At 42.5% G+C, this 11,055-nt stretch overlaps 1 protein-coding gene across 7 annotated transcripts in view; it reads left to right on the top strand.

Annotated features, from left to right (window-relative positions):
* The first annotated feature begins 215 nt into the window (after window positions 1–215).
* The window catches only part of ADAMTSL3 (ADAMTS like 3), a 189,326-nt gene continuing 178,486 nt past the window's right edge, over window positions 216–11,055 (top strand). For 2 of the 7 annotated variants that reach the window (XM_072871331.1, XM_072871325.1), the window contains exons 1-2: window positions 449–482; window positions 2,497–2,588. In XM_072871331.1, coding sequence (XP_072727432.1) covers window positions 464–482; window positions 2,497–2,588 — 111 coding nt within the window. In that variant the 5' untranslated portion in view covers window positions 449–463. Of the gene's footprint in view, window positions 339–448; window positions 483–603; window positions 1,146–1,239; window positions 1,371–2,312; window positions 2,374–2,493; window positions 2,589–11,055 lie in introns of those variants that run through there. The other 5 variants (XM_072871329.1, XM_072871330.1, XM_072871327.1 and 2 more) reach the window with 5 other exon arrangements.

The following is an 11,055-nucleotide window of genomic DNA, read 5'->3' as shown; positions in this document are numbered from 1 at the left end:
GTGCTGCAGCGAGCCGGGGGTGCAGCTCTCCCGCGGGCTGGCAGCTCCCCGGTCCGGGCCGTGCCTCGGGCCGCTCTCCCCTGTCAGGCGGGTCTGTTTCAGCAGAGGGCACTCTGTTCCTAACGATGGAGGAGGCGCTTTCCCGTGCTGCTCAGAAACCTAAACAGCTTGGAAAAGTTTCCAGCGCAACATATTTGAACAAACTCTTCATCGGTTATGTTTAGTTCACTGGAGCATATTTTTAACTTCAGTGGCAGGGATAATAGCCCTTTTTCTACGCGCTGCTTTTAGCGGACTCGACGAAAGCTTGGGACATCAGCGGAAGCCGTAGCGCAAAGGTAGAGGATTTTAGCGTTCCTGTTCAGCAGCCCAAAGCTCAGAGGGAGAACGAGAGCAAAGCTGTCGTATGAGACACGCTCGTCAGATTTACAGTAGGAAACCTAAAAATATCGTAGAGGGCAGCATGATTAAAGACCTCCTTGGTGCGTGAGCAGATTTGCAGCTGTATCGTGAGAGTTACTTGTAGATGAGACACAGGATGGTTGTGGTTTTGGAAGCTGCTTTGCCTCGGATTTGGGGGCTGACTTCGCGGTAGCTTTTGCCCCTCGGGGGAAGACGAACCACTGGTCCGGGGCTGCCGGCCTCTCGGTCGCCGACACCGGAGCGCCGCCAGTGCCTCCGCAGCTGGGGGGACGGGCGGGCGGGCCCCCTTGGCCGGCCGCCCGCTTGCGCTGGCCGGGGCGGCAGAGGCTGCGCGGGGGGTGCCGAGCCGCGGCGGCGGAGCGGGCGCCGGGCCGGGCCGCGGCCCCGCGCCGCAGGTGGAGGCGCCCGGGCGCCTCTCGCCGGGGCCGGGCTGCCGCGGGCGGGCGGGGGCGGCCCGCTGCCAGCAGCCTCTAGGACCTTGGCTAACGTGCGGCGGTGGGCTGGAGCCTGGCGTGAGGGAGGGGCCGCCGCTCGTGATGCAGGATGCTGTATCCCCGGTGCCGTGACAGGCAAGGCTCGCCCCTGTCCTGCGAGCGGGAAGGAGGCGCCGGCAGAGCCGGACCCGCTCCCCGCCTCCCTCCCGGCCCCGGCCCCGGCCCCGGCCCCGGCCCCGGCCCCGCTGCGCGCTCCCCGCCGAGCCGAGGGACGCGGCGCCGCACCAGGTGGGTGAGCTCGGCGGCCGCGCCGGGGGAGGGCAGCCCTGCGGCAGCCCGGCGGGGCCTCGGCAGCGGCAGCCTCCCCGACCCGCTCCCCCGAGCGGGTTCCCGCGAGGGAGGCGGGCGGCGGCCCGGGCCCCGCGGGCGGCTCCCCCGGACGGGCCGGTCGGGCTCAGGGCAAGCGGGGCGGCCGCGGTGCTGGGCGAGGGTCGTCCGAGAGGGCGAAGTGGGGTGGGTTGCTTGGGGAGCCCAGGCACCGGCACCTGAGAAGTACCGGAGCCTGGTGTGTTTTGCCAGTTGTGGCTCTCAGCAACGCCTGGCGAGGGGGGCAAAAAAAATTTCTTCCTTCTCTTATTGCCACAGTTGACTGAAACTTTTGAATGACAGAAGCTCCCAGGAGTGCTAAAGGTTTTGGGAGGGAGGGGAACTTTTTAAATTTTTTGGAGGGAGGGAATAAAGCACTTATTTCTGTAAGGCATCTTAATTATGTTTAGTTGACAGGTGCAAGAACTGTTTGGATAGACGGTTTTCCTTTGGCATATCTGACCTTTTAGAAGGGAGTACTTTTTTGAAGGAGAGATTTGCATTCACTGTGGGGCTTTGCAAAATAGTAGGGTGGTGGCTGGGAGGAGGAGAGGGAGGGCTGTTTGTGTGCGTGTGTATTAGGGGTGCGTGGAACTTGTACTATTTTGAGATCACTGTGGTAATGAATAGTCTGAGGCAAAAAGATGTGTTGATACTAGGAATTAAGAGAATTAGCAGCATTATGACATGGTTTTTTTTCTTGGCAATTTTAAATGGAAGTTTTTAGTAAAAGTGACTGATGGTTTCGCGTTGGCCCTGGAATGGTGATGATCACTAAATTGATGGATTTTTTTCTTTTTTTTCCTGCCCTGATCACTTAGTCTCTGAGCTGTTATGATCAGAGCTTTCAAGGGCAGTGCAAATGACTGCTGAAGTCCCAGGGCTGGGCTCTCAACTCTGAGTGGGTGAAAGTACATCAGAAATACTCTGCTCCTTGCATTTTACCTTCCAGAGATCAAGATGGGAGGGGTTCCCAATTTGATAAATTCTCCTGCATTCAGGAGATAACCGAACTTGCCCACTATTGCCAGCTTCCCCAAACCTTTCGTTTCCCTCCCCTTTCTGTTCCCTAATTGGAACTACCTCACCCTGCAGGCTGTGCTCATGGCATGCACTGCGCGTCTGCTCCTCTGGCCAGCACAAAACTCCGGTGTTTGCATTGCATTTCTTCCAAAGGCCGGCTCCATACCTTTGCCCAGTTTGCTTTAGTCATTGAAATTCTGGCGGAGCCCACTTGATTTTGTTTGTAACTTGAAACAATTTCTCTCAGCAGAGCTCCAAGGCACGAGGATGGCCAGCCCTAAAGCCACAGGGCTCTCCTGGGAGATCACTTGGCTTGCTATTGCTATCTATGCTCATCTACAGGTAGGTAATGAACTTGTTGCTATTGTCATGCCTGGTCCTTTATCAGATGATCTTGCTGCACACTTTGAATTACTGTTTTTTAAACAGAAAACTGATGAAGGAACTGCGCTGTAAATAAAAGGCTCCTGATGAGAAGGTTTTCCTTTCACTGAACTGAATTTCAAAGACATCCATGTGGGAAATTAATATTATCTCTCTTCCTAGTAATATTGTACCTGACTTTACCAAATGGGGACCAAAGGGAGATCTTGCCAGATGTGTAATGCCATGGGTCTTTCTAGGCAGCACAGCTGCTCTTTGCCCCCAGGAGGTTTAGCACCTGATAAATGTTAAGATACTGTAAGTGACAAGGGTTATATAAATACCTGGGTAGAAACATCTAAAGCACTTGGAAGTCAGTCTTGGAGGGGAAGGTGGTCCAAAAAGGACTTTGCTTCAAGTGTTCAATGGATACAGGAACCATGGAGGAAAACCATAGCTGCCAACTGATCTATTGCCTGACACATGAGCCTAATCAGTTCCAAGAAGTGAGTATTTAAAGAAATATGGTGTGCTGGCATGCAGCAGAGATGTTGTTATAGTATGTCATTCTCTATACTGATAGTTCCCACACCACAGAAAATTTCAAGGATTCTTCAGTCTTAAATACACCCAAATCCGGAAATCCTTAGGAAAGGACAGCTAAATAAACAGGAGAATGTTTTTTGAAATAAATAGCATCATTTTTTAAAGTATTGTAGTAGTCTTTGACAAAAAAGTAAAATCTTGGTTTTTAATAAAATCAGTGATGCTGTTTACTGTAATACTGTTTACTGTAATACTGTTGCGTACTGTTTGTACTGTTGCGATGATGAGAAATGGTGGTTTCAAACTGAAGCCTGGTGTGCTGGGCATTATATAAATGTACATCCTGGATAATTTTGAATTGAAGGACAACACAGCAGGCAAAAGTAAATTCAAAAGGAGTATGAAGAACTGAGGAGACTGTACTAGACAGCTGAGTAAGCTGTGATCAATTTAATGTGGACTTTGAGATTTTAAGGTAGTGGGAATGGGGCTCCAACCCATCCGCAGCAGCACTGCAGAGTGCACTGTGTGCTGTGAGTCATTTGGCAGCTACCTGTTGATGAACACCCCCTGCACCTGTATTATGGTTGCAGCTGGTCATGAAAGTACACTGGTTGCTTGAGTAAAGGACTCACCATTACAGTAAAAATTATTAGATTCTTATTAATTGTACAGTAAAGCGCAGTGCATTCAGTGCATGTCCAAGCAGATAGGGCAACAGTGGGATCTTCTGCTTTTTTCTTGCATATTTCTTATGCAAGAACAAAAATGTTACTGATTTGCTGTGCCTGTTCAGCTTGTATTTTTGTGTGCAAGCAGTTGAGTGATGCTGTAATAACCGTCCCTATAACGACTCAGAAAGTAGCATGTAAAGTTCACTTAATAGTTCTGCTCAAGATGAGAACAGAAGTTCAGAGAAGGGAAACGTCAACTTTGTGTTTGGGCCTTTTGGTTATGAAGAGACCATTTTTTTCTTTTACAATATTTTTCTTGTATTTTTTTCTTTCATATATTTCTTATTGTAGAACTGGAACCAGTAGTGGCATAGTTTCCTCTTCTCCACGAATGGTTTGGCGTAGCTTCACTTGTCTCTTTATAATAAAAACAACCCAAACACATTGTAGTAATCAATAGGCTATTGTGAGCAGCTTTATGAACATTTCAGTCCAGGTCAAATTTTTTGGTCTAGATTGTCCTTTAAAATATTCTAATCTATTTGGCATATTTGAGTCATTAGCACTTAACCCCAATCTTGTAGGAGGCCCTTCTGCTCCTAAGTTTTAGGTGTTTTATCACAATTTTAGGCACATTAAAGATATTTTATATTATTTAACATAACATTTTTGGTATCCAATAACCATTAATTCTTTAATTGGTTGCTAGGGGCCATACTATATGGACCACACACAGTCATTCTACCCTAATATTGTACCATAGCTTCCACTGGTGTTGTTTTTGGCTATTAAAGTGCTTATGTCTGGAGCTAATCAATTAGAAACAATTGGATGCTGGGCAAGGTCACAAGTCTATGTCATGTCACTTATGTGCAATTGATTAATTTCATCCTGCTTGAGGCAGGTACAGAATAAAATAATGACCATTTTAAAAGAATGTGGTGGAAATGTGGTATGAATGTAATGCAAAGAAAACTTTAACATGAGAAGTTGTGAAAAAGAGGTAGCTGTTACTGAGAAGAAATGAAAGTTAACTTTGGTTATAGGAGACTTTCTGATTCTTCATAGCACGGTAACAAGCACAGCACGCTGTTTAGCTAGGTTCCAAATTGAACTCTGCCCTTACAGATATGCAGCGTCTTAAGTTTGACAAATCTCTGTCAAGGGCAGATTAGTTGCTATGCTAGTAGGTAAGTTAGATTTCATAGGATAACCCAGTGAATAGTTTACCACCGAGCATTGCTGAGCTGCCTGTTCATTAAATCTGCTCTGTGACCAAGAGCAGTGGCGTAAGTGACTCAGGAGGAGATCACTTACAGGCTAGCCTTGGCTGTGTTCCTTTGCGGACATAAAGCCTACGTTTTCTGATATGTGCCAATATAAATGAAATGAATGGAACTGCAGTAGTCTAAAGCCAATGGTAATCCAAGCAAGTCTGTATATTTTTCTTAAAAACAAACAACAACCCCCCCCAAATGGTAGCAGCAATATGGGATAATTAATTGTTTCTAAAGATTTAAATGATGAATCTATCCAAAGAAGTTACTCTATTCCACAGACTATATGTGTTTGTGAACATTAACTATATCCTTGGCCTTGAATGTAACTATTCATGTGTATTTATTGCTAAATATGGTGTAAAAGGCTCCTCATTTTTCTCACGTGGTAGCAAGTGAGCTATCAATACTACAGATTTTAGGAGATGGTTAAGCTAATAAACAAAATAGAAGTATCCAAGTCCAATTTTGCTGTTTTGAAGTGATGTCTTGAGTACATGTGGCTCCATATTGGTAACTGAAAAGGCAGGATGATCAGCCTGGTAACCAATTCTTTCTTAACCTTGTGATAACATTTTATTGCACCGTTCAGCTAGATGCTGTTATATTTGTTATGAAATGTATGTAAGACTGTATATCTGTATGTTCTTACTAATGGATTAATGGCTGCAAGAAATGATGACTAGCAGATACATAAAGACAAATATATATCATCAAGAATTTTACACATGGATTCATTTTAGATTTATTCTCTGGTATGTTGTTTTCAAATGAGGAATATGCTGATATTTTTTTTTAGGTTCCTACAGTCCAAATTAAACCCTCTACAAGTCAGTTTGTTTCACCTCCAAAGACCATGAGGCTGCTAATGTCTGAGGAGGGAATAACAGCAAAGACACCATGTCTGGATATTTAAGAAGCATTGGCTCTGGGTTTCTATGGAAGGGAAAGTTTCGTAGGTCACATATTCATTGAATAAACTGTTGGTTGCTCACATGATTTATGTTTCTGCAATCCCTGCCTGCATTATGTTTTTTTCTATCTGTGATATTTTGGATATAAAGGATATACATGTTGAAAACATTATCTTATTCAAAATGATTCTGCCATAACCAATATGCCAAAAACTACCAACATAGTAAATGTCTCTAAGGTTGAGTTTTGCAAGGCCAAAAATCTGATGTCCATTATATGACTTAGTGGACTTGGAGACCATCTTTGTGGAAAACCTTTAGAATATTGTTTTACAGTCACTGAATTGCACACCGATGTTCAGAAAATAGATTATGATCTACATGCCATACAATAGTAAGGATTCTTAAATCTCCAGTGACTTTAATCAACAATATCAGGATGAGATTTGCAAGTCCAGAGTTAAATCTGAAGCACTTTCCCTTTTTTGTACGCAGGTTGCAATTCTGCACCCATCTGGAGTTTTGCCATCAGCCTCAATAGGCCTGTGGTTTTATTCTTAGTTTGGAGATTGAAATGCCTCTACTATAGACAAATAACACTTTTGAGACTCCGTAGAAGTGTTCTGACTTAAAATATTCATTGTTATTGAAAAAGTTGTAACTCAGTGACAGCATTACCAGAAAACTTATGTAAATTTCTGAACTTCCTTTGAATTTATGACTAATAATGATTGCTCAGCCAGTGCTCATAGGATCTGAACTGCTGTTACCCCCAATTTACAATGCAAAAGAGTTTAAACGTCAGAAAAATTGTGATGAATCTGTCTTGTGACTTGAGACACAAACTATGTATGAATACTTATTTTTTTAAATGTATTCACAAAAAATTTAAGTCAACTATAGGAGATGACCAAGAGTACAGACGATATCAGTGAAGGCATCCTTTTACTATGTCATTTATTTGTTTTCATTTTCTCAGTAAATATTTTGATCATAGTGATCATGAATGATGCTTGCAGTGATACCACTCAGAAAATCAAGCTTTGGTTATTCAGCTAAAGCGTGATCCAAACCCATTCATTCCAATTCGGCAAAGGTGGTTTAATCTCAATATCCAGCTAGATTTCAAATTCTGTATCTACATCTTCAGACATGGATATCAGTGCTCACTGTGATGATAATTTCTGATGAGGTTACACTAAAAATTGGGCAAAGATTCTCAAATCAGTTGTGTGTAGAGCTGCAAATTGTTGGTTCCAAAACTAGATATCCAAGAGTTGAACACTTAGAGAAGCCTCAAGTGTAGGAATAATCTTTTACAACAGTCAGTGACTTCTAGTTTCTCTTGAAAAAGTAGTGAAGAAATGAAGGAATAGCTCTAGGATGATCTTTGGTTTCAGCAGACACTTGAATGCTTAGTCATTGATAATTAGTCATTCACGTCTGCTTGATGCAGCTGGATCCTTCATACTCCTTACCAAATTGGGGCATAAACCGCACTGAGGTGGCAGTTTTGCCCAGTGAACCAAATTCCATTCCTGCCTTTGCATCACAGCAAATGTACATGATTGATTGTACTGATATTAAAGCCCTTTTACCGTTCATTCAGAAATCATGATTTGGTCATTGAAAATAATGAGTTTTGCTTCAAAAGAACATAAATTTTAAAAACTGACTCATTTTTATTTGCTTTTACTTCTAGAACCTGTAGGGTTCACATATTTATGTCTTTATCTGCAATTTTCGGGCTTGAAGCTTTTCTTAAAATAGTTCGCCATGCTCACCTGAATCCAGGAGCTGGGGTTTAAGTAAACACCAAATATAATGTGGCTTGCAATGAAGTAGTAAAATATATTAATTTCAGTGATAGTGGGAGCAGATTTATAATTGTGCCTCTATACTTGTTTGTGTTGTAAGCCTATGCAAGAAATCTTTGGGCATGAGTTATATCATACTGTGCAAATGTTGTACTTTACTGTTAAGTCAGTGTGGTGTTAAGATTTTATATAGTTGATAATACTGATGATAAAGTCTTGCGGCTGCGTACAGTCCAACACAGCCTTACTTGAACAATTCCAGTGTAATTCTTATTACGCAAAATCTCTGTAAAAAAAAGACAGTTTGTGCATGGTGAGAGAGTGGGTTTGTTTTTGAAGTAGTTTGCTAGTGAGCACAACATTCCAGAAAGGACATTGAATATAGCCATGGCAACTCTGGAGACACAACTAAGACCCACACAGGAACTGAATAGCACTGCAGTTGTGATATGCACTCTGCACTCACTTTATTGTCACTGATAGATAAAGAATTCCTTTAGGTTTTGAAAGCGTGCATATACCTTTCTTTCCCATAAGAGGAGAACTTTTTTTGATATTAGCTGAAGTCTGTAGACTGTCAAGTGCTCTTGAATTTAAGGGCCGTATTTTCAAAATGGCCTCACTCCAACTTGCAGGAGGAAGTACAGTTGTGCAAACTCACTTCTTGATGGCTGTCAGCTACGCAAGGGTGCTAAACTTAATGCAGATATGCCAGCATTTTCAGAAGGGTCTGTGTGATGTGGAGCCTTTGTTTTGATTACTTTCAGTAAGACTTGAGACATAACTTAAACACAAATACTGTTAAGTACTTAACTGTATTGGTAGGTGCTTAGCTGGATTTTTCGAAACAAGTAACAGGATAAATTTCAATTAATCCAATGGGAACCAGGCGTTAGGTGCCGTAGGCACTTCCAAAAGTCTGGCTAAGCCTTGTCATCATATTTAGCTGATTAACCCAAAACTTTCACCCTTAAAACTCTTTTGAAAGACTAGGTTTCTGGTGTGTAAATTCTAGTACCTGGGTGTGTAGATATTTGATAATACTTGAGAAGTGCAAGTACAAGCATCACGTGTTTATAAAGGGAGGGCAGTTTTTGAAAACTTGGCCTAATATATCCCTTCCAGACAGCATATTACATAAATTGTTTAGGAACAATGTTATTTCTGTTTCTAATTTTATATTTATTAGATTTAACATCATTATGGAGAGAAAATGAAAACAGTATTCTCAGTCTGTTTTGAGAAATGTGGTTTCCAAGAATTGTCAGTTTGTCATGCTTCTGGATGCACTAGAAACACAGTGAATGCAAGTCAGCTCAACTAAATTGTGAAACAATATTAAAAATGCATTTATGATTGCAATTACTAGATTGTTGTTGTATGCTAACTGTTGTCATTTGTGTCACGGTGGGAGGTCCCAATTGGTTAATGATGCTGTTCTGTAGCATTAAACAAGTGGAGCATTTGTTTATATGTGGAAACATGTATTTCTGTATTTATGTAATGTTTTCTCTGTCATCAGGTGCTTTGCCAAAAATTGAAGCTGCTTAAAATTTATAGGATACAGTCTCTTGTCAGTGCATGCGAGCAGAACAGGGTATGGTTTATAGTGTGTATATGTGAAAGGACCTATAGATGCTCACTCTATAGAAAATGCAGACATAAAGAAGAGAGTTTTAGCTGCCTGATCTATAGCCTTTTAGTATTATAGAAGTAAGATGACATGGGCACACCTGCACTGCCACAGAATGCGAAGAGTAAGGGATTGTGTTCTCTCAAGCTTTGTTTGGCAATAAACGTTTCCTGGCCTGCACCTTGCAGAAGCTCTGCGAAGGCTGCAGAAATAGGCTTTATTCCCAGATGGCTGATTCAGCAAGAAATTAACTAGCTCCAAAAAAATCCCCCCTTTTGCTTGCAATTTCCCTGCTTGTATATGTGGCCGCTCCAGGCCATCCACTGGCATGGAGAAATGTGAAAGGACAGTGCAGGTACTGGTTCTGATACATTCAGATTTGCCTCTTCTGATGGGAGTTTTCCTTGCTTTCCCAGCTACTGCAGCCTCTTGCTGGTGTAGCAGTGGTGTGGAAGCAGAAGGCTAAACAAGCTCTCTGTGCTCTCTGTGGATGTATAACAAATGAAATATGCTAAAATATGATTTGGCTTCCTCTCTTGAGAGTCTCCTTTTATTAGATGTTTCAAGGTCTCATTACTCATTTGGTGTTTTGTTTTCTTGAGTCTCCAAATAGTTTTAAACTGTTCCCTGGTTGACTAACATGGATGTTGGCTGAAAAATCCAATAGCATAGTAGTGTCTTGAGTATTGCCTGCTTGGTAGATGATGTTCTAGTTGGAAACTGCCAGGTACATCCAACATATTACTGATTCTTTCAGCTGATCTCATCAACACTTTTGTTAGAAAGCAGAAGAGGGGATACATCTATCACTGGAGAGAGGTGTTGTGTATGCTTTATGCTATGTAGGGATTTTGCTAATGCCACTAACTGATAAGACCACTTGAACAGGCTATGTTTTTGTGCCCTGATTTTATAACTTTATTTATATGAATACAAGGTGCTTTATGTGACTAACGATTACACTTTTCCTCTAGACTGGTAATTCTCAGGTAAGTCTTTTCATGGAACAGCCAGCTCAGAGCTTGGCAGCAGTTAACAGTGTGAATTGAATGGTGGGAAATGCTATGAAGGGAAGGTGTAAAACAAATCAAAGAGTATCATCCTTTCACTGTATGAATTCCTAGTTTGCCCACACTTAAGTATCGTGTACAGTCCTGATCTCTTTATGAACGGAGTGGAAAGGCTAGACAGGAATCAGCCGGTAACTTGTTTCTTCCAGCATAAGAATTGAGTGCCATTAAATAAAACTACTAGGAGACAGATTCAAAACAATGAAAGGTGGTTGTCCTCCATGTAATGATCTTTGGCACTCCTTGCCATAGGGTTTTTTTGAGTAGAAGGTTACGTAGATTTCAGGGGAGACAGGACAAGTACTGGGACGACCCACTAAGTACTACTATACAGACAAACCACAGCAGGCTAAGAAAACTAGGTGAGTCCAGGAAAGTATTCCAGGGAAGTATTGTACAAACTTGCTCCGGACATGCTCTTTGGGTGTCCTGTTATGGCTACTGTTGGAAGCTGATGGGCTAGATGGATCCTTGGCCTGAACCAGTTTAGCCTTTATGTCATTCTGATGTTCCTT

The sequence above is a fragment of the Ciconia boyciana genome, chromosome 8 (assembly GCF_034638445.1).
Source record: "Ciconia boyciana chromosome 8, ASM3463844v1, whole genome shotgun sequence".
Classification (NCBI taxonomy): Eukaryota; Metazoa; Chordata; class Aves; order Ciconiiformes; family Ciconiidae; genus Ciconia; species Ciconia boyciana.
The sequence above is the reverse complement of the archived record's forward strand: the minus strand, read 5'-3'. Positions and strand labels throughout refer to the sequence as shown.